The sequence below is a fragment of the Pagrus major genome, chromosome 17 (assembly GCF_040436345.1).
Source record: "Pagrus major chromosome 17, Pma_NU_1.0".
In the NCBI taxonomy this organism is placed as follows: domain Eukaryota; kingdom Metazoa; phylum Chordata; class Actinopteri; order Spariformes; family Sparidae; genus Pagrus; species Pagrus major.
In genome coordinates this window covers 29,967,995-29,991,906 of record NC_133231.1, presented here as the reverse complement: position 1 = coordinate 29,991,906, position 23,912 = coordinate 29,967,995, and the positions used below count along the sequence as shown (strand labels likewise).

The window sequence follows — 23,912 nt, the reverse complement described above, 5'->3', positions numbered from 1 at the left end:
ACGTAATTTGTTTTCGGCGACATTTGATCGCCGGACCAAAAGCGGAAGAGGATTGTCCGAGTGATGTAAGGGATGTTTTGCTAACGGTTAGCTACAGCAGGCTAACTTTGTGTTGTTGTTGTTGTTGTTGTTGTTGTTGGCTTCTTCTTCTAATCTCCCTGAAGTTGCCAGATGCAGTTTGACTCTGTGGAATATTTTACATAAATGTGAATATTATTATTTTTTTAAAACAAAGTGAGAGACATGAACGGGAGCACGAATCCGCTGCTGGACAAAGAGGAGCATGTTTTGAAGCTCGGAGAAAGCTTTGAGAAGAGGCCAAAATCTTCCTTTCACACCATCAGATGTGAGTGTGAAAGCCCGCGTTGTGTGTTAAATCAAACTTTAGTCCAGAAACGGCGCAGAGTGTTAAATTAAGTGTTGTCTGGGATGAGTTAGCTCACATGGACGGGGAGGCTGTGTCTTACACAACAGAGCCAGCTATGTGGAGAAGTAAATGAAGCTAAATATCGGTACACCCTCTGCTTTATCATGTAAATACCTGGTGGTTAATTTTTTACATAACTCACAGGTGAGAGGTAAGATAAGTGGGAGGATTACTACCTGTTGTATTCAATCAATATGATATGATATGCACTTCAGCCTGGTCACTCTGTTTATGTACTGTGTGTGTTTCTCTGTCGAAAGCTTCATGAATTAAAACTCATTTGACTCAGGCAAAGCAAAAAACAATGGCAGAAGGGTGTTTATTTAAAGGTTGTAGGTGGACTGCACAACAGCCTCAGTATTGTCTTATAACAGATATCAGTATCTGTCTTATAAATCCATTATCTGCCAGGCTCTACATTGCATACATTGTCAGAAATGTGTGGGAAGGCCATTCCTTATTTTTGGTTCTTCTGTTGTGTGGGAGACTTTGGTTTTTAGTCTGGATATTGTCCTCATGATTTACATCTGATCATTGTCCGTCCTCTTCAGATGACTTCAAACCAGCATCTATCGACACGAGCTGTGAGGGAGAGCTGCAAGTCGGGAAAGGGGATGAAGTGACCATAACGTTACCTCACATCCCAGTAAGACTGTCTGTTGTTCTCCACTCGTGTTAACCCGCCTGTATGAATCTCTCTAAAACAGTGAGCAAATGTGTTTAAAGAGGTTAATTAAATTGTTTGTGAATTAAAAAAGGATGTTTGAGCAACTAACTCCATGTTTTGGATGTCAGAGTATTTATGAAAACAGCATGAAGGATATTTTTCAAACTGCTCTCAGCCGCATTAAATCATGATGCTATTGATTTAAAAAAAAAGAAAAAGTAATGAAGGTGATCAAATGTCGACTGTGAAGTCTGGCAGTTACAAAAAGGTTGATTTTCTTAAGAAACTGAAATGAACAAAACTCAGTTGCTGTCTGAAAGGCAGAAGATTCGTCTAAAAACTATTGTAGTCTTTGTTAAATAATATTTTTGCAATTATCTGGTTATAACATCAACAGCTGCTGTTGATGCCCCTTAAATAATGACCCATCATGTGGGCAGATTGCCCTAATGTACTAAAACCTCTAATGACAGTTAAAGGAATACATAATAGTTTGTTGTCCATTACTTTTACTGTATCAGACGCGGTCATGTAGTAAGAATTTTTGGCATTTCTCCCTCAGTTCCCCGATATAAGATGGACTCTGGTGCAATTACTTTTAATTGTGGGGTGTCCCTGTAAAAATAAACAATAAAACAATAGTTGCTATAAGGTAAAGGAAGCATAGGCAGCATATATTCAGGTTGTTGTTGTCCTTCCAGGGCTCCACGCCTCCCATGACAGTATTCAAAGGAAACAAGCGGCCGTACCAGAAGGACTGTGTGCTCATCATCAACCACGACACCGGAGAGTTTGTGCTGGAGAAGCTGAGCAGCAGCATCCAAGTCAAGAAAACCAGGTGAGAAATTCAAAGCAAGTAAAAACATGTTGAGAGAAGTGTGATGGTGAATCAGAGCGTTGAGTGGTGAAAGTGGAGCAGTCTGAGTGTCTGTTCGGATAAATTCATGTTAAACTGTCTTTTAATTTTGTGGGTTAAATGTTTGGATTCCTTCATCCTTCAGAACTCAAGAGTTCAGTCCGTTGATGCTTCAGAACTGTTATCTGACATCTTTGGCTCCATCTTTTGGATAATTATTAGTACTACACCAAATTCAACAGATATTTCCAAAGATGTTGACTTTTTGTAGTTTGGGTCACAGATAAGCATTTCATCCTGCAGTTGGGATTCAGATGGCTCAAGAAGGACTATTAGGGTCCAAAAGGACAGGACAATAGTTGATACATGGGCTTTGTGTGTGTTTCAGGGCGGAGGGCAGCAGTAAGATCCAGGCCCGGATTGAGCAGCAGTCAGTTCGGTCCAGCCAGCCCAGCTCTCAGTTCCGGGCCCCGACTAAGCCCGGCACAGGGGTCAAGACCTCCCCATCTCCTTCTAAGGATAATCCCTCCCCAGAGCCTCAGCTCGATGACATAAAGAGAGGTAAGGAGGTCCAGACATGAAACACAGAATACGTGTTATGTGTTTTAACAAATATCTGGATAAACGGATCAGTGTAAATGAGGGAGGAAGGGATTGATGCAGTACACAAACCCTTTTAACCCTGCTGCTGCTGGTTGCAGAGCTGCGAGCGGAGGTGGAGGTGATCGAGCAGATGAGCAGCAGCGGCAGCAGCAGCTCCTCTGACTCAGCCAGCGCCTCGGGCAGCGGCGACGACAGCAGCAGCAGCGACGGCGAGCACGACGCCCCCCGACCGCTCAGCCAGACCTCCCCCAACCGCCACCCCATGGCCAACGGAGGAGCCGACCGGCAGCAGGGCAACAACCAGCTGATGAACACACTCCGTAAGTTAATGATGTCATATTATTGTGAGGAAAAGGGAAAGCTGTCCCTTTGGTATTGAGACATGACATGTTCTCGATTACTAGTGGCTATATTAGCGAGAGTGGTGTCAAAAAACACTGCTTTATCATAATAGTTTGTATATCCACAGTCCCAAGTCTTCCAGTTTCCCTTTCTGAATGATGAATACTGACTGCTGCTCCCTGGTGGTGTGGGGAGTTATTTCCTCTCATGCCTCTCCTTTATTTATTAGGAAACGACCTTCAGCTCAGCGAGTCGGGCAGCGACAGTGACGACGACTGAACTCTCTGCTGGTCAGTCTTTGACTCTCTCCACACTCCTCCTTCTCCTTTCTGCCTGGTTCACTTGTTCCTTTGCTGTGATAGCTGACTCCAGCTGTATATCTCGGTTTGACTGTATTTTTATTTTAGTATATCCTTAAAGCTGGCCAGCCTGGAACTTTAAGAGTGTATTTTTATTAGATGTATATTTTGTTTTGTATAGCAAAAACTTTAGAAAAAGAAACTTTTACTTGAGAGGTTTGACAGATTATATATTAGAGTGCACATACATATTTTCTGTACTTAGAGCAGCTAGTTTTATCTACTTGTATCATCTGTTTTTTTGTTGGGTTTTGTCTTTACGGAAAGACAGGAAGAGAATGTCCTGAACTGTCAGACCTCATCCTCTCGCCTCATCTCGTTGTTTATCAGAGCAGGTTGTGGGAAGCCTCTCCGTGTTTTTATTGGTTTGCTAAGAATACAAAAATGTAGTTATGCAGATACCCTGAGCAGCCTGCGCATGAGCAACATATCAAAGAACATGAGACATCCATTTTGACATCTGCTTATCTAGTGTGTTGAGTGGAGCACACCAAACGTGGCCGTGCCTTCCTAATCTCAACTTAAATTTCTTAGTCATAGTTTTTAACCGCTGATTATTTTAAAAAAAATCTCACCTTCATTCTTTAGAATAAATAATGACTGATTGATGTCAAACTTCAGTCAGATGACATTTATTAAAAGATAATTCAAAAACAAATCCCATGAAAAGACCAAAACTGACAATTTAGACGGTCTCTGAATGCTTTCTGACTTCCTGTCGGTGGCTCTTAAGACAAATCCGTAAAAACGGCTCATAAATTAATTTTACATTTCTCAAGGGCTTCGTGAGTTTCCCCGAACAGCTGCTCACTGTAGTTTTATCAAATAAACAGAAGGAAAAGGTGCATTTGTTGGGGACTATACAGCGGTGAATTAATCTTCATTTGGTGCTTTTGTGAGTGATTGAAGCAGCAGGACGGTTCATGGTGATGAACACGAACAGTGTAACATGATGTGTTTTTAATAATTTTGACATCAATAGAGCTCTGAGGCACAGAGGAGGGAGATAAATCGGGCGTTGATACACACAGTACTTGTTTGGATCAATTCACTGTTGGTTTTGGCCTTTTCATGGGATTTGTTGACAAAAATGAAAATATAACATTTTTTCCATCTGTTTGTTCAAAGAAACAGTTCACCCAAAAATGAAAATTCAGATTTCTCACCCTAATGCCAATGGAAAGTGGGGTGAATTTTTGTCGTCCACAAAACATTTCTTGTTTAGCAGAATGCTTCAACGCTGTTTTGCTGTGAAGCTCCAGAAATGTTTTGTGGACGATGAAACTTCACCTGACTTTCCATCAGCACGGAGGGAGGAGATGATGACTGAGTTTTCATTTTTTGGGTGAACTGATCTGAAAGGTTTGAGATCAATTTGTGATTTGTTGGTAATAAGAAAAATATAGAATTTTGCCAGTCCTGTTCTTTAAACAGTTTTCTAAGTAGATGCATTTCCATAAATTAACTTCCAGTTTTTTTGCAGTGTAAGGTTAAGATAGTCGTTTAGTGGCACGGCCTTGTCAGAAAAATTTGTTGTAGATTTCTGGCTCCAGTGCTTCATCACACAATATGTACAATTTTTAGAGGCAAGTTGCAGATGTTTAAAGCTGCATTTAGTGAATTTCCAACCACTAGGGGGCAGAAAAGACTCAAAAACAAACCCACAGAACCACAGACCTGGTGTTTATCAGCTAATCGTGTTGTTACAGCTAATGTGTTAGCAAACAGCTGAATGTAAGTCTAGTATTAAGTATTCGTGTTAGCTCAGGTTTGGTGTCCAAAAACTCTTGAGAAAAAAAAGTCTGCTTACAGTTTCTGATGAAAACATCTGAACAGTCTGTTTGTAGCTGGAGAATAAAAAATAAAAATGAGCTGGAAGAGGCTGAACATCCCGGTCTAACTGCACAGGTTGCTGTTACTGTCAGTGTTAAAACAGTAGGCAACCATTTGAGTTTACACTACATGCTCAGCAGCAAACAGAGGAGGACTTTCTCGATTGTTTGTAAGAATCTCCGTCAGAACTTCTTTCCTTTTCATTCTTCTGTAACGTCACCATGAATCTCACTGACTCGGAGCAGAACCAGTTACAGTATCAGAGTCATTTTTTTCAGAGAATTACTGATCGATGAAAAAAAACACCTGAAACCCAAAATAAACAAGATTAAGTCTGGAAAAGGGAAGAAATCCTACAAAGAGCTTTATTTTCCTATTATTATTTTCACAATGACCACTATTTGTTTTCAGTTTGTAACAGTCTTGTCGTTGTTATCGAACGGAGAATGTCTTATTTTTTGATCCCACATTTTCATACGATAGTTATATAATAGGACCATTCCATGCCTTACAGCATTTCAGTTTGGAAATAAAGGTTGAATGTGTCATTTTCTGAAAATGCCAAAGAGTTGAACAGAGCAAGAAAACGTTCACAGTTGTAACAGTGTTGTGTCGGCCTGTAAATGTGTTCATTTTGCTTTTATCTGAGGCTGGTTGTGTTGTTGTTGGTTGTACAGGATCATTATTAATGCAACAGAACAAACACAAGTGAAGAGTTTCATTGCAAAATGCCAAGACGTGATCGTTTGTAGTGGAGCGTTTTTTGTTTTTCCATCCTCACAAATGTCAAATCTCCCAGAGCCCAAACTGAGGTCTGTAAATAGTTTCTTCTGTCCGACCAACAGTCTAAAACCCAAAGACTTTTCATCTACTGTCATAAATGACAAAGAAAAGCAGCAAATCCTCACATTTAAGAAGCTGAAATCACCGAGTGTTTGACATTTTTGCTTTAAAAAGAACTGAAATGATGAATCATTTAACAGATTTGTTGGCAATACATTTTCTTAACCTTCTTCTTCCTGACCAACAGTCTAAAACCCAAAACAAGTCAGCTAATATTAACATATGATGAGCAGAAATCAGTGAAAATATTTGCATTTTTAATTCAATGACAGCTTAAACAACTGATGATGAAAATTGTGTTTGATTGCCATCTTCTCTTCTCTCCTGTTGCACGTTTTAAAGGAGGACAAACTTGAACTACTGGAACATTATAATGCATTTTTTATTTCCAGCATTAAGTCTGAAATATCTCTCATTGGCAGCTTAAATCCCAAAACATTCCTGTTCAGTTCCTGTAAATGTTTAGAGTCACTTATAGTGTGAAATTGTTAGTAATCAAGGAGGCCAATAACCGATATTTGGAACCCATTTGCGGGTAAAAGTACTGTACTCAAGTACAAATTTGAGGTATTTGAAAGTATTTCCATTTCCTGCTACTTTATACTTCCACTTGACTCCTTTCATTTGACAGCTTTAGTTGCTAATTACTTGCGGATTCAGATTATTCGGTGTTGATTTAGTAATAAATGTGACGTGTAACTAACCAGGTAGTGTCGTGGGCGGGACATTGAGTGAGAGGTGACGACAGGCAGACAGATGATGCTGCATCAGACCGATAACTGGAAAAATGCTAAATATTAGCCCCGATAATTGGTCTGTTTCTATTTTAAATTATTTACTAATGAACATTTTTTTTAAACCTTGATGGTTCTGTGGCATTTTGAAATGAAACACTTCGATCACAGATCAGATTCAGTTTGGGAAACATTGTCGTGTTGCTAAAATGATCCGCTGTCGTACCAGATGTAACTGTTGTTGGTATTTTAGTTCACAGAACAGAATAAGTTATAAGTTATAACAGTTACTGAGCCACCACACAGTACTCCAAACCGTAACAGTTTTAAATAACACGAAGGACCAGTGTACTGTGGAGATCAACCCTTCATCACCCATCAGTTGTTGTCCTGCTCAGTTTTAAACTCCTGTACTTTGAGTCGTAGTTAAATTGTTGAATCACGCAGCAACTTTCCACTCGTGTTCCCTCTGAAAGCTGAAACACACTTTGAATGGACTTTGTTGTTATTTGGTGCTTTGGTTCTCATGTTTTTTGTTTTTTAGTGCTCGTTTATGTGAAACATGTTTGTACAAATTTGAAGTGTATTAAAAGTGTGCAGATGTATTTAAAAATGGACGTTTTCCGTCTTCGTCGTGAGAATTTGTTCTATTTAGTGCTGAGAAATCTGATTACTTTTGATTTGAAGGGGGATTTATAGTTGTGCGTTAAAGGAAAAGTTCACCCAGAAATGAAAATTCAGTTATTCTCTACTCACCACCACACTGATGGAAAGTCAGCTGAAGTTTTCATAGTCCACAAAACATTTCTGGAGCTTCACAGCAAAACAGTGTTGCTGCATCGGTATCAATACCACATGGGGACTGGTTGTACCTCATTACACAGAGTAAATGACTGTCCAACTAAGACAAAAGTCCAGGAAATAATCTCGAATCTAACTGCACAACATTTTTTAACTTTGGCTGCAGAAAAAAAAACTCAGTATGAAGCAATATTTCCTTGAAACCCCTCGTCAGAAGTTGCGCGTCCATTGGTCGTCAGCAATTCAATTGAAGGGGGTTTAATATGATCAGAGAAAAGTCAGAAAAATAAGCATAATTTTGTTTTCCTATCTGGGACAAATTAACAAATTAAAGGGCAATTTCTCTGCTCAAGTGTACAAGAACTCCTTCAGTTTTTCTTCTTCAGATGTCTCCAGTTACTTCAGTTCTTCTTCTTCTTCTTCAACAATATCAAAGATTTTAACACTGAAGAAAAGTAAGGACAGCAGTCAGGAATGAACTTCGATAAAAGATTATATTGCTGGTCTTAAATAATTATCGTCAAGTGAAACATATGGTTAGATGAACACCTTCAGTTTGATACGAACCACAACAACCTGTACACGGATGCGTAACACAATACAGTACTTTTTCCCTGCGATGGTGCAACAACTGAGTCACATTTGGGCATTTTTCTCTTCAAACAGTAACACAACAAATACATAAATAGCTTTTTTGTTTCCCTTTAAATCATTTATAACGCAATTAGATTCATGATTCTGGCTCTTGCTACGACGTGTCATCTGACCGATATATAAATTAACAACATCAACAACAAAATAATAATAATATTAATATTAATAATAATAATTAGAACAATAATAATATAAAAGCTGTCTGTCTTTCATATAAATCTGGCTAGCTTACAGTATGAACTGATGGAGCAGAGATCAGGAGGGCAGTTTGATGTGATGCATCAGTGTCTCTGCTATGAATCTCCGTTATTCCACAAGCAGATGCTCAGTTTCTCACTTTAGAGTGTTTGTGAGAGAAACGTGGGCGCCATGTTGGCTCAAACAGGAGTCCACTGGGCCAAACTGTTTCCCGAGGGGTCCGTGACAGCGTGGAGAAACGTCCCTCTGTGAAATCTCGAAAATTGGGGCCCCTGAGTTTTTTTTTTCTTGGGAGTTCAGTTCTTCTTCTGCAAGACTGAAATTAGCGCCTCCGGTGGTGGTGACTGGCATTGTGACAGTACATGGTATTACAGAGGCACAGAAAAGTCAGAGGCTGAGTGTCCCTTCGGTCCATCACCGTAGTTTCTGTCTGTAACGTCACAGCAAACCCTCCATGCGAAGATATGGACCCTGAGTACCTTGTCGCATCTGATCTGTCGACTTCTGTGTCCTCCCAAACTCTTCTCGCCTCGTTTGGCCCCCTGTTTGTGATCCTATTAATGACCTTCCCGAACCTACCCCGCCCCCCTCCCTCCTGGATCACAAGGGTCACCGACCCGGGCAGGATATGGGTTTGATGCAGCGTCCCTGGAACAGCACCAGGTTAGCGGGGCAGTGGCAGCCGGCCACGCAGGGCTTGTGGCACGGTCCGATTTCGTTCCAGTTGTCGCAGGTTTTGGTGCAACCCGGTCCGCAGGTGTCGTACACGGCGCCGTGTTTACACTGGGTGGCTGAAGGGAGGAAAAAAGGGTAAAGGTTAAAAATTGAGCCAATCAATCTAACAATGTTGGTGTGAATCATGTGAGATTGGTTATTGGTTGGTATTAGGTGTTATTAGTGACTCACCCATACAAGCGGCGTCGGGCCTCCAGAGGACGGGTACTCCCTCCCTCTCACAGGCTCGGCTGTAGGCGATGAAGGACTCACAGTAGCAGTTTTTATGGACCGGACACTCACACATGTCCGTCACACACGACCTACAGAGAGCAGGAGGACAGAAGATATATCAGACTGTGTTATTTTGGCTGTTCCTCACTTCCTTAAGGTGATATTTTTGAGTACAGACTTTGGTTTAGAGGTGAGGTTAGGAGTAGAAAAGGATCATTTATACAGCCCAAAGTCTCTGTCCTCTAACCTGTAAAAAGGGGCGAAATCGACCACACGGTGGCACTTCTGAAACTCCCACGACTTTATCTTCTGGCACTCCCGGTGGGCGCGGAACTTGACTTTGACGCTGCCAGGGCACAGGAAGGATGTTGGCCGTCGAGGTGGATGCTGCTGGGAGCACACCTCGTTTCCCTCGACTCGCCACGACTCTGCAAACTCGTCCACGTCGAACTTGAAGTGGCCGTCGCCTCCCATGGTATCGTCACGCTTGTGGCCGTTGTAGTTTCCACAAAGGCCGCAGAGGCGTCCGCGCAGGTGGGGAGCGGCCACGACCTCCACAAAACTGTCGCCGTCCCACGTGATCTCCAGACCTGGAGGACAAAGGATGTTAATGTTTGATGGTTATTGCTCTACCCAACAAACCAAACGGGGTAAGAAGATTTTCTCTGCTTCATATTACGGTAATGAATCTGAGATTTGTGTGCTGACCTGCGATTGTGGTGAGTTTGAGCAGGTATCCGTCCAGGTCGATGTGCACTCCAGGGCCGTGGAAGGGCAGGGCGATGCGGGTGCCGTTCCTCCGGACCGTCAGGTGCTGGTGGAGGCTGAGGATCAAACCTCCGAGCCTGATCTCAACCGACTGAGTCCACGAGAAGGAACGAGTTCGCCGGGCATCGTTCTTCACCAACACCTGGGAAAGAAACAGAAAATACAGGTTAAACTAACTGATTTAAACGGAAGTGAATGTGGGCTAGTGCTAACTAAAACATGTAAGAATAAGAACTTGGAGCAGAGGCTAGCAGTTTCTCCCTGCCTCCAGTGTTTGTGCTAAGCTAGGCTAATTACGTCCCAGTGCAATCTTTCTACCAAATGAACAGAGATGAAGTTTAAACAAAACTGTTTATATCAGTTTTCCTGTAAAATGCTGTAAAAATGTCCTGAACTTCAGTCCTACCATGAAGCTGGAGTCTGGGCTGTTGATGTTGATGTTATTTCCTGGTCCTCCAGCGGGGGCGCCGCCACAGTCACGAGTCAGTACGTACTGACAGGTGCCCTGAAAGTTAAAGGTCCTGCCGTCGAAGGTGTTGTAGTGAGGGTCGCCAAAGACTGTACACACACCTGGCTCTGCAGAGGGGCGGGAGCAAAGACAAAGAGGGAATGAAGATGACTGTGAGAAAAAACGACCAAAAGACTCAAGAAATAACTCATGGGGGAAAAAACAGCTACTGTTGGAACTTGGACGGCTCAGAATAGCAGCAGTGGGAAACAAAATGTTTCTGTCGTCCCAGGATATCAAAGAGAGAAACCAAAATTCAAAGTTTTAAAAAGGATACATGCTGACAGCCAGCAGCAAGGGGATATTTTTAATGATAAATGTTGAAATATGAGGCACTAATCTGATTTATCTAAATGGATATGTGGTGCGGTAAAAACGTCGGCTTTACCAGCTGAGCTAAACTCTACATTTGGAGGAAGTGAGGTTTATGGAGCCTTTGTAGTCCTGGAATGGTACGTTTACAGCCACTTTTGTTGACTTTCGCTGCAGGTCGCAGCCAAAAACCAAAGTAAAATGACCCGAAAACAAACCACAGTCTGGACTGAAGTTCATGGGAAATGCTCAGCTGAAGCTAGAGGCCGTACTGAGATTTGTCCTGAAGGATGATTTATAGATTTTTACTAAAACTTTCTGAAAGTCTCAATAAAAACAATCAATAACTAGTTTAACATCTGCGTCGATAGACAATTTTAACTGCTTACAGATGTCCTTAAATATATTTAAGATATTTTAAGCCTCAACTTCAAGATTTTTCTTTTGTTATTTAAGGATGAGTGAATTCCCTAAAAACAGGAAGCTGGATGGTTTTGAGAAGGACTTACTCACTTTCAGTGCAGACTGGACAGCAGCCGGTCCTGTTCAGGATCTTATTCTGCAGGAGACGAAAGCAAAGACGCAGAGACGCAGAGTTAGAGCGATCTCAGAGGGATTACACACATCTAGAAAGGATCATCTGCAGAGCATCTGACCATCTTAAGTGATGAAAGGAAAAACAGAAAATCTTTGACAGAATGCAGACTGACAGCGAGCGGGTCGAAAACAGAAGAAACAACTATGATGCAACCAAGAATATGAAGAATATTAAGATGCAAACAGAAACATCATTTCTAGCAAAAACTCCACTTTAAAAAGCTTAACAATTCCCTGACATACATTGTTACAGTATATACGTATTTGCACTAAATTATTTTATCCTCCAGGTTTGATTTACTGACAAAAATAGCCTGTGACATGAAATGAAACACACTTTCCCGGGGTTTCCAAGCAGCAAACAACAATTCAAAATGACAACAATTCAAAGTGACAAGCAAGAGCTGAACATTTTTCAAGACAAACACTCAACAAAATGCCACATTTTTCCACCTTTGGTTGGCAGGAACAAAGCTAACAACTGTTTTCATGCTGTCATTCAGACGGACAAGAACAGAAATTGAATAAAAGATTTTAAAAAAGGAAAAAAGTTGACAAGTTCAAAGTCAAACCAGGACGACCACAAAGACACTGATACTCCAACTTCAACCGCTGAACTCCGTCTGTGTAACAGGAAACTGTGTGTGTGTGTGTGTGTGTGTGTGTGCATACAGTATGTTTCAACTTCCATCAGAGGTGCAGATCAGAGGACTCTTTCACACACTTAGTTTTTGTTGCCTCAGGGAAGCCCTTCATTCGCGCAAACACACACACTTTTTTCCCTGTCTCTCTCTCTCACACACTCACACACACTCACTCACTCACTCACTCACACACACACACACACACACACACACGCACACACACACACACACACACACACACACACACTCAACACTCATCTGTCATCACATACAGACGTTCTCCGTACTCTCAATACACACTCCAGAGTCCTAACCTCTGCACAAAGGGCAGTCTCTCTCTTTGAAGAGGGCTGCCTTTTGACAAACTGAGGACACACAGAAGCACACACACACACACACACACACACACACACACACACACACACACACACACACAGTGACAGAGATTGGTTTTCAGGGGCCTAAATATAGGGAACCTCTTCTTTGCTGTCACTCAAACGTCACACAGACAAAAGGCTGTTCGGAGACACACTGTCTACAAAGCTACACTCTGCCGACCTGCCGCTGACCGCAGCATGACGGCATGGGAGAGTGTGTGTGTGTGTGTGTGTGTGTGTGTGTGTGTGTGTGTGTGTGTGTGTGTTGGGAGGGTTGAGGTGGGCCGTGGTGACCTCTGTGAGAGAGTCGCACTCATGATAACTCTGGACAGGTGTGTGAGTTTGTACGTTACCTCGACACATCGATGCAGAGGAAACACAGTTTTTGTCTTTAAAATGTTTATACGAAACGTGCAGCAGGTGAGTGTGTGTGTGACTGCAAATGCAACATGAAAGTTTTTGTTTTTTCTAGGAGCGGTCAAGTACACAACACATCCATCGTGCAAGCAGGTAAACCAGCTCGAATACATGAAATATTAATAAATCAATAAATAGTTTAAAGATCAAAAAAGCTAATCAGAAAAGGAAAAGCGGTGAGGAAATGGAAATGCAAATGAAAAAGGAAATTGCCCTTTTAATTTAATTTGTGAATCGAGTTGCTCTGTATGTCTCTTTGTTTATTTATGAATTTCTTCGAGGGCGTCACCGTGTTGAAAAGTGATATATATGCGATTTTAGGAAATGTAATGGTGAGATGGTATGAGGTCAGAGTAGATAATTATAGTAGGGAAAAAAACATTTATTTTAAAAGTTACGTTTTTAAAAGTTTAAAGTTTTATAGTTCCTCTTTTTATTGCAGATTGAAATATAAAATAATAAATTACTTTGTAATTTAGTTTATGTATTTATAGATAAATAAATCCATCTGAACTTGACTCGTCCGACCAGGCTAGTGGAAAAAAAACACTGAACACTGCAACAAAACTTCCACTTAGAGGATGATGAATACGAGTCTTTTACTGAGACAGAACACTGAACACTCTCAACCTCCAAGCTGCTGTAAAATACTTTTAAAAACCTAAATCAATCACGTAGTGAGTGAAACTTTGTCTTTCCACCGGAGACCACCTACATCAACCCTGCAGCCGCTTGTTCTGACCACAAACAACAGGTGAGGGCTTGTTGTAACCGCTGGAAGCGTGTGAACTTGGACTAACGCTGACGCCGCCTTTGACTGCGTGGACCGCCAGCGGCCGGCGGTATGCGAGGAATCCACTCCATCACCCGCCGGCCGACAGACGGCCCCCGAGCGACCTCTGCGACAGGTGAACGCAGCACAAACCTTCCTCCTGCCAGCAAGTTCCCAGAGCGTCTGACAGCCACCGCCACGCTTCAGCTAGGCGGAACATCACTAATGTGCTAAAAGGGCGACTTTCTATCGCAGAGGAGAAGGAAAACGACGAGTTCAGTACTGACTGTGTGCCCTTTAGCAAGACACCGACCCCCTGCAGGGAAGTCCATCTATCTAGCTAATACTCTGCTTTTTAGGTGAGACGGTTGAATTTGACTGAAATCCTTATGTTACAGCCGCTCCACCAGTAAATCAGAGACGCGTCGCTGTTATGAGACGTCACGCATGTGGCGTGTTAATGACGCAGTTAGTCACGGGCTGTAAAGTGTAAAAGTGTCAGACAGAAGAGACAGAGACAGGAAAACAGATAGTGACAGAGACAGAGTTGGTGGCTGTTAGCTAAAAAAAACAACTCTGATAGCATGATGAAAACCCTGCTAACAGGATGTAAGCCTGTGACTGGCTGGCGGGCCCGTCACTCACCGAAGGGCAGCTGGTGATTGGTACACACTGTTTGGGCCGACACTCGATGTTTCCTTTAACGCAGGCACAGAGAGTGCAGTTCACTGACGACCACATGTCTCCTTCCTGCAGGACGGAGACACAGCAGGGTCAGAATACAACAGACAGAGATACATCCAACCATCATCCATCCATCTAATCATCCATCCAACCTTCATCAGTCCAACCATCCATCCATCTAATTATCCATCTAACCTTCATCCATCCAACCTTCATCCATCCAACCATCCATCCATCTAATCATCCATCTAACCATCATCCATCCATCTAATCATCCATCTAATCATCCATCCAACCTTCATCCATCCAACCTTCATCCATCCATCTAATCATCATCCATCCATCTAACCATCATCCATCATCCATCCATCCATCTAACCATCATCCATCATCCATTCATCCATCTAACCATCATCAATCCTTCCAACCATCATCCATCATCCAACCATCCATCACACCTTCATCCATCCATCTAACCTCCATCCATCCATCCATCCATCTAACCATCATCCATCCATTCATCTAATCATCATCCATCCATCTAATCATCCATCTAACCTTCATCCATCCATCTAACCATCATCAATCCACCCATCATCCATCCATCTAATCATCCATCTAACCATGATCCATTCATCCATCCAACCATCATCCATCATCCAACTATCATCCATCCATCCATCCATCCATCACACCTTCATCCATCCATCTAACCTCCATCCATCCATCCATCCATCCATCCATCTAACCTTCATTCACCCATCTATCTGTTCATCCATCATTCACCCGTCCCTCCACCCCCCCAGTACCGGCTCTGCTCTCTCACCCTGTAGATCTTGTTCCGGACTCTGCAGTACTTCACCTCCTCCACCTTCACGTAGGACAGACACTCGTCACAGCACTCGTCGCCTTGGCAACTCCCCGGCCGAGAGCACCGCCTCTTGCACACCACCGTGGAATCCTGGGAAGGAGAAGGACCCCAGCAGGGAGGAAGGAGCAACGGTCAAACAATTTATTATTCACTGAAGCGATGAATCGATTTCATCAGCACAGTCTGAGAATAAAACTTTAGGGTCGTCGTGCTGTGATGATCGTGGTGGGGGAGGAGGAGGAGTGTTTGACGTCCAGGTCAGTACCTTGCAGGTGCAGGTGGTGCAGTTGTTGTGAATGAAGCAAGTGCCGTTCTCATAAACTTCACTGTGGAACAGACAGCTTCCTAACGAGAGGTCGAAAACCTTCCTCTGACCTGGAGGAGGAGGAGGAGGAGGAGGAGGAGGAGGAGGAGGAGGAGGAGGAGGAGGAGGAGGAGGAGAGAGTCAAAGAAGGAAACAAGGAACAAAAGACCAACAACGCTTAACATGAAATAAACATTGAGAACATCAACATTGCTTCTACACCTGTGGAGGTTTTTACATCAACCTCCACACAGGTAACGAGTCAGAAAAGTGATTACTGGTCTTTACCGAGACATCTGGGACAGCACTGTCCAGGAGGGGTGTGGCTGAGGTGGGCGGGGCAGGAGAGGACAGGACACACCTCCCTCATGCAGAGAGTCCGGCCTCCCTGAAACAACAACACAACAACATTCAATCAACATGTGATAAATGATACATGATAAAATGAACATTAATTTACATGCACATGAAAGGTTGATAAATTCTGATTGAGGTGTTTACATATTTTACAGTAACATCTCTTCACAGATGACCTGAGTTTTGAAGTTTTGTTTGACTGGCTGGTTTATTTTTGGGAAGGTTGTTTGGTGGTTTATGTGGAAATCTACATGCACTGATGTTTATTGATTTATTGATGAATGAATTTAACTTTAAACTGCATATTTTTCACCTAAAAAAGTTATTATATTTCGACTTTTATCCACATCAACCACCTGGATAAAAAGAAGAAAATTTAAAATACTGTAATTCAGGTTCAGAAACAACAATTTAGCAGTCGGTTTGCCAGGATTAAGCTGCATGGACTAAAAATAAAACATAGTATAGTCCTATAACTTTATCATATATAGAACATGTTTTGTTTGAATGTGCAGGGAGGATTAAGTAGGAAATAATAAATAATGTGCGTATATGTGTTAACAAGTCTGCAGGTCGCCCCGACAAGGTGAGAGCACATTAATGCTGTAATGTGTTTATGGACGTACCTGTAGGGTTTGTTTGTCTAACGGGTGAGGAGGTGAGGAGGTGAGGGGGAGGAGGGGGACACAGAGTGGGAGGAATTAGGGAGGAAAAACATCAGGTGGAGGATGTTTGTGACTCCCCCGAGACACCAAAACTAACTTATTTAGACTGTGTGTGTGTGTGTGTGTGTGTGTGTGTGTGTGTGTGTGCGTGCGTGCGTGCGTGCGTGCGTGCGTGTGCGTGTACTCACAGTACAGGTGCACTTGATGCAGGGTTTACCCTCTGGACTGAACTCCTCCTTCTCTTTGTACAGACGACCCTCAAAGATGCAGCCTGCAGGAAGAGAAACGTCCCACGTTTTAATTAATAACATGACGACATTTACAGACCGAGTTCTCTGAAGTTTGGAGGCAAAACGTTTCATTTGTTTTTCGTTGTTTATTTCATATTTTAAAATGATTTGTCTCCCTGTCTGTTACTCTGAAAGTATCCAGTTTGATTAATGTCTGAAAGTTTATTTAAAAAGTTATGACCCAAGACTCGCTGAGGGAGTGACTTTAAAATACCTTCTTCCATGTCCACCCATCTTTAAAAAACATTAAAATAAGTCTTTTATTATTTATTAAAGATTTCAAATCACTAAAACAATATATTTTATTATACTAATCAGATGTAGTTGACAGTTTGGAGACCCACAGATAATAAAGACTGTGACTCAGACTGGGTCTGGACTCACTGGGGCAGGTGGGGCAGCACTTCTTCGGGTGGATTTTGGGGTTCTTGCAGTGGACGACACACTGAACCTCCGCCTCGGTGATCACACCTTCCTGTCACAAGCAACCAGCAAAATCATTTCTTTAGTTTCAGCATCCTCCATGCTTTCCATCCTTTCATTTTTGCTTGCTCAACACGTTTGTGTTGAGGTTCCCACATGACGTCTGAGCTGAAACAGCACTGTGTGCCTGCTTCACCTCGCATCTGCTAACACACACACACACACACCTGGCAGCGTCTGGTTACGCAGGGTTTGGTGGAGCTGGTCCAGGACACTGAGCTGTTATAAGATCGTCCATCCAGCATACAACCTGACAGAGAGAGAGATAATGCTGTCAAGACTGTGAAGACACAGAACTTCACTTTCTTTCAACCAAAATGTCAAAAACCTTCATTAACCTGAAAACTGATATTCAGTAAGAGCTGGAAGATAAACTAAAACTCTCTGTAGAGCTGAGAAGAAACTGCAGAATCAGGTGATCATTTTTTTTATATAATTAAAGTTAATAAAATTATAAACCAGTTTTTGGATCCATTGTTGATATAGAAACAGTGATCAGTGAAGTATCTTACAGTTTTATAAAAGCACTACGAGGCCCATCAGCAGCTCTTCTCTGGGAAGTTTTTAGGGGAAAAGTCCAGACAAAACATTTTCCTTTCAAAGCCCTAAAAAATGTACATTCAGCACGTGAAGCTGTGAGGATTTAACCGGGTCAGAACTGAAGGAGTAAAGGATTTTTATTATCAAGTCCGTCAGTGTGTGTTTGGGTGTAACAGCTGCTCAGTAACTCCACACCCCACTCACCCCGTCCACTCAGCACTAAATGAATAGCCTATTCATTTGATCGCATTTACAGTAAGTGGTCCTCAGATCAATGTTTAACTTTCCATACAATGAAACCCGATCACAGACATTGATCTGCTTTTCCTCGCTGTGAAACAAAACCCTCCGACACTGTATCACTGCAGAGGAGGACGAGTAGCATCTCAGAGGAGGAAGAAGATCAGATGAGATGCTGATGAATCCCGTCAGAGACTCAGATCCTGCTCGGACACTCAGTCATCACTAACGCAGATTGATCTGACACGACACGTCTTCATTCCTGTGGTTCATCAGTAACTGAAATCTTTAAAGTAACTAGTAACTAAAGCTGTTCAATAAATAGAGTAAAAAGTACAATGTTTCCCTCTGAAATGTAGTGGAGTAGAAGTACAAGTACCTCAAAATTGTACTCGAGTATAAAGCCAAGTGTAACTCAGTACATTACATCACATAAACTGGTTAATTAAGGCAGTTTTAAAGTAAATTGCTCCTAATAAACTGACCCAGTCTGGCTGTGCAGTCTCTTTAATTGTGTGTATGATTTCATAAAAAGTTTAAAAAACAGCGATATGACATGTCGGAGTTGGGCTGTTCTCCAAAGCAAAGACGCACAGGGGTCCTAAGTCTTAGTCACGGCGGCCACAAGTCGACCGCACAACAGAAAACTAACACGGGTTTCCGTGGAGACGAGGGGCTTTCCACGTCCGGGTCGAGCTCGTTCCACTTCTCTTAACGAAGTGCTGTGTCGTAAAAAATAAAACGCCGGACCACAAACAAAAGGGCCGCGCCCCTGCTGACAGCTGGGAGGTAGGGGTGTGTGTCTGAGTGCGTCTGAGTGTGTGTTCATATATTTCTATAAAACAACTTAATGAGTTCAGACACAGCAGGGGAATCCTCTAAAGCGAGCACAGCTGCAGCGATTAACCAATCAGTTGTCGACTATTAAATTAATTTTGATTTTGATAATCGATGAATCCGAAGTTTTAGGGATTCGTTCAAGATAAAAAGTCAAAGTTCTCTGATTGTGAATATCTGTGAATATTTTCTGCTTTCTTTCCTCCTCTATGACACCTAATTGAAAAATCTTTAGGCTGTGGACAAAACAAGACAAGGTCTGTGGATCATCGAGCAGCCGGGTCATGATTTCTGAACAGACACGTCGCTGTTGGGTTTTTCAAAATGCATTTTTTCTGCCACTTTGAGCACCGCCAACTCCATCGTTCTCAGTAGTACTGACAGAGATGTAAACCTGAGCCGATGTGAGGAGAGGATGAGGATGTAAGAGATGAAGATATACTGAAGAGTTTCTGACTCATAAAAGCAACTGTAAACCTGACAGTGAACCCACACACACTGCTGCTGCTGTGTGTGTGTGTGTGTGTGTGTGTGTGTGTGTGTGTGTGTGTGTGAGAGAGAGAGAGAGAGAGAGAGGGAGAATTTCTATATGTGAGGTTAATAATATATCTTTACTCCCACAGGTCATATTTAGTCTTGGCCGCTTCAGTACTGTACATAAAGTGGTTCCTGAAGGGTGCATGAGTGTGTGTGTGTGTGTGTGTGTGTGTGTGTGTGTGTGTGTGTGTGGTCTACTATTAGTGCAGTGCAGTGCAGCTGCAGGTATTGTACTCTTGTAATAAACCATCCCAGGTTCATTATGTTTATCATTGCTGTAATATCCTGGTCACAGACGTCACTTTGTGTTTTAAGAGGGCAGTAAGAGTAATAAAATCATCGTTTTCCAGCAGCCCGTCCACCCGTCTGTCTCACCTTTACACCTCTCGCAGCAGGCTCCGGTCTGTTTCACCACCAGAGCGCAGTCCTCAGACACCAGCGGACATTTCTCCTGTTTACAGTCGGCCTTCCCCTCCTGCAGCCGGACAGAGACGGAGACGGAGACAGAGACAGAGACAGAGAGGAGTTAGTGTCGTATTCTCCAGTGAACTGAACTATAAGCCTGCTGCCAGTCAGTATCTCACTCTTTAAAAGTGACGGGGAGGAAATCAAGAAGCTTTTTATTTCACTCAGTCTCAGTGAACAAATTCATTCTTTGTTATACTTTTTGTTAATAGTTAAGATACATTGGTCAGTAATAATATTTGACAGGTATTTATACTTAATATACTGCAGGTAAGACTGAAGTTCCTTGCATCGGGTAAAAGTGACTTAACTTGGGACTTGATTAATACATTTTTAAGAGTTTAAACATTTACAAACGCTGCTAATCTGCTTTATCAGGATTGTGCGGCTGTGGTTCAATCAGATTTGATTGCAGCAGTAAAAACCAAATAGCGAAAGCTTTTATTCAACCAAAAAAAACCCTCTGTTTTTATTCCTTTAAGGGTCATTAAAACTATTAATAATAAGTGTTTAATACAATATACTGTGATACCGTAAAATCATGAAATATATTTTCTTTCTGAGATGTTTATACCGTGAAAATCCTAAATACTGCTGACACCCTAAAACCAAAAGATTGGATGAAAAAACATGGATACAAGGTGCTCCTTCTTGCATAAGTAAATAAAATGCTCGCTTCTAGGTGACTGTGTCTGATATTGAGTGTAATGATATTTTTTTATAAAGATTAGACCAATATACGTACGATTTTTGAGTTTTTCAGAGTGTATCGTGGCCAAAACTGCACTTGAAATGTTTCCACCACGCCAGTTTCCCCCTGATACACCTCCTCTGTGCTCTGCTATCATTCTCAATCACAGGTTTGAAGTCTGCAGCTCGTGTTTCTCAGTAAAAAGTGACCCAATCTTTCACAGTTTAGCTGTGAATTTTCACACCAACTCAACGATCCTCCCGTCACCTTTCGTGAACACTGCACATTGTATCCGTCATCACCACTAACTGCACCGTGGGACTGGACTAGAATCAGCGCTCGTTTAATCCGCTCGACTTTCACACCCTCAGCTTTTATTGCTGATTTTGTCCACACGCTGTGAGTGTGTGTGTTTTATTTTACACACTGTGAGGGTTTATAAAGTGGAGGCTGGCGGCTCTCATGGCCCTGTGGCACTGCGGCAGGCGGCTCTAACGAGGACGGATCAAAGGAGGGCGAAAATAAATCGGGGTGGTTTAATATAGCAGCAGCGCTCCAACTAAACCCCAACCACACTGAGGACAGATGAAGTCATGACAGCGAGGGAGGAGGAGGAGGGTGGACGGAGATGGAAAGAGGGGAAAGAGAAAGTAAAATAAGCAAGAAGGAAAAGAAATTAGATAAAGTAGAAAATCTCCTGCAGCACAGGAGTCAGCTTCATCCAGAAATCTGCTGGAAACTTTCACAAAAGTCTAATCTGTGTCGGGCTGAACGACAATTTAAAGGTATTATAACATCTAAAATCTACGTGAACTCCTCGTCTCAGTCAGTGTGGGATTTGTAACCTCATTAGATCCTAAATCTCTTCTACACTTGTGGGATTAAACAGCCACAGGATCATCTGACCACAGTCCCATCCATCTCACTCCTGTTATAAATAAAAAGAGCGGAGGCATCCAGACCACAGAGGTGAGAGTCGGGTCAGATGAACAGAACAGAACAGAACTGCACAGGAAGAGGCTGCAAAATGTAGTGAAACAGGTACAGTGAGGAGAGCAGCTGGTGCAAAGTGTCACATGCATTTCATCTTAAAGCAACAGGTGCTACAGAGCCTCAGTCGACATCATCCCTTGAAGGAGTCATCGTTTTCAGTCTGATTCCAGTTTCTCACATGTGAATATCTTCTGTTTTCTTTCCTCCTCTGTGACAGTAAACTGAATATCTTTGGGTTGTGGACAAGACAAGATATTTGAGGACGTAATCTCGAGCTTTGGAAAAACACTGACTGATATTTTCACCATTTTCTGACATTTTAAAGACAAAACAACTCCTCAGTTTTCAGATTTCCCCCAAAAAAGAGAGTGAAGCGAGCACAAGAACCAAAAATGATGTACTGAAGGTCCTGACTTTGTAGTTCCTCGGGTTTAAAGGACCATACCGGTGTTTTGTTTAAGTTCCTTAACTAAAAATCATTTACATTTTTTTTTTCAATATTTACTGCCCACTTTCAGATGCATGCTTTACACTCTGAGGTTTTATTAGTCCTGATGCTTCAGATCGTCACAGGTTGACATTTAATTCTGTAGAGTAAAAATTAAATCTGTCCAGTTCAGGAATGTAACTAAGTATAAGTACTTAAGCAAAAATGTGAGACACTTTTACTTTGAGTATTTCCATTTTCTGCTACTTTAGACTTCCACTCCACCACATTTTGGAGGAAAATATTGTTCCTCACATTTATTTGATTACTTTGGTTACTAGTTACTTTGCAGATTACATGCTGTATCAGAGCAAGTATGACTTTTGGATACTCTTAACGACACTGAATCTGTCGGTAGACTCTTGAAACTTGCTCGAGTTAAGAATGAAGTCTGCATCAGAGTTTACACAATCATGTCACAGTAATGCAGCTTATACTCAAATTGATTTGTGAAATCTCGATTGCATGACCTCATAATGATGATGTAACGCGCACATGATGTCTGTGATGCTTGATGACGCAACTCAAGAGCGGCTGAAGAGTCTACGGACAGATTTTGGCTCACAGATCTGGATCATCATACCCTGCTCTTCTCTGTTTACTATCTCCTTATATCTGTATTTACTAAATTTGAGGCCTCTTCAATCTGATGTTTCTTTTTTTTTGCTTATTATCTCGTGTGGCCGGCCATCTTCCACATCTATTGCATGTCTGTCCGTCCTGGGAGAGGGATCCCTCCTCCGTGGCTTCTTCCATCTTTTTTTTTTCCTGTTAAAAGGGTTTGTCCTCACTCTAATCGAGGGACAGAGGATGTCTTTCGCTGTACAGATCGTAAAGCCCACTGAGGCAATGCGATTGTGATTTTTGGGCTGTATAAATAAAACATTTGATTTGATTTTCATAACTTAGAGAAATAACAACTATTCTGTCTGGCACGGAAGAAAAAAATACAGTGAAATCTGTTAAACACAGACGCAGCGCTGTTTACAGAAAAAGGTTGCTCTGATGTGAAATACATGTGATTTGTATTAAAAGGGGGAAAAACACCAGAATGATCCTTTAAAGGAACTGTGGATGATTTGGTCACCAAGGTCACGCTCTCTCTCTCTCTCCTGTTATCCATTAACACAAAGTGTTAGTACATGTGACCTTCACCCTCCTCCCTCCCTCCCTCCCTCCCTCCCTCACTCTCACCCTTCTTGTCTCAGGGTCAAAGGTCACAGCGGGTCACCACGCCTTATAAACACTCGACATACCGACGCGGCACCGAGGCTGGTCGACGGGACGGCTGTCTGTCGCTGAGGGTGACGAGCCTCCGCAACACACACACACACACACACACACACACACACACACACACACACACACACACACACACAGTGGGTAAAGCGTTGGTATGCTCGGATGTGTGTGTGTCAGAGAAAGAGAAAGTGTGTGTGACCTGTGTGTGAGTGTGTACAGAGGCTACTGTACGAAGACACACGGACGACGACGACTTCCACTGAATTACACTAAACATACGTTTTCGACCGGTTGTCTTCTGAGACCTCACAGCTCCACATTAACTGAGAAAAGTCTGTTGGATCAATATTATTATATTATATTATATTATATTTATGTTCAGTCAACTAAAATCTTATGTGTTGAACTAACAAGACTTTTTCATGTTGACTACACAGACTTCTTTTTTTGGTTCTTGTACTTTTGTGAGTATTTTTTCAAGTCTGTAATTTGACTTTCACTTAATTAGACATTACATTATGTAATCTTCTTAGTTACTTTTAATATCATAATTAAGTACTGAGCAC

General features: G+C 42.2%; 2 protein-coding genes across 3 annotated transcripts in view; one reads left to right on the top strand and one right to left on the bottom strand.

Moving 5' to 3' along the window:
- The first annotated feature begins 67 nt into the window (after positions 1–67).
- Positions 68–16,871, top strand: eaf1 (ELL associated factor 1). 2 transcript variants are annotated; one of them, XM_073485690.1, is made up of 7 exons: positions 139–346; positions 979–1,073; positions 1,796–1,932; positions 2,339–2,511; positions 2,652–2,873; positions 3,125–3,185; positions 16,793–16,871. In XM_073485690.1, the coding sequence occupies exons 1-6, from the start codon at positions 244–246 to the stop codon at positions 3,172–3,174; spliced, it is 780 nt and encodes a 259-aa protein (XP_073341791.1). In that variant the 5' UTR covers positions 139–243; the 3' UTR covers positions 3,175–3,185; positions 16,793–16,871. The 2 variants fall into 2 exon arrangements, with proteins under 2 accessions (XP_073341790.1, XP_073341791.1); XM_073485689.1 differs by lacking the exon at positions 16,793–16,871 and having other exon boundaries at positions 68–346; positions 3,125–7,281.
- Positions 8,846–23,912, bottom strand: part of bmper (BMP binding endothelial regulator) — a 29,035-nt gene continuing 13,968 nt past the window's right edge. The window contains exons 3-16 of the mRNA XM_073485688.1: positions 19,844–19,943; positions 17,482–17,564; positions 17,216–17,306; positions 16,730–16,812; positions 15,808–15,907; positions 15,481–15,590; positions 15,171–15,305; positions 14,306–14,410; positions 11,367–11,412; positions 10,440–10,609; positions 9,974–10,175; positions 9,513–9,855; positions 9,224–9,354; positions 8,846–9,108 (exon numbers count right to left, since the gene is read on the bottom strand). Of these exons, the coding sequence (XP_073341789.1) occupies positions 8,927–9,108; positions 9,224–9,354; positions 9,513–9,855; positions 9,974–10,175; positions 10,440–10,609; positions 11,367–11,412; positions 14,306–14,410; positions 15,171–15,305; positions 15,481–15,590; positions 15,808–15,907; positions 16,730–16,812; positions 17,216–17,306; positions 17,482–17,564; positions 19,844–19,943 (1,881 nt within the window). The 3' untranslated portion in view covers positions 8,846–8,926. The remainder of the gene's footprint in view (positions 9,109–9,223; positions 9,355–9,512; positions 9,856–9,973; positions 10,176–10,439; positions 10,610–11,366; positions 11,413–14,305; positions 14,411–15,170; positions 15,306–15,480; positions 15,591–15,807; positions 15,908–16,729; positions 16,813–17,215; positions 17,307–17,481; positions 17,565–19,843; positions 19,944–23,912) is intronic.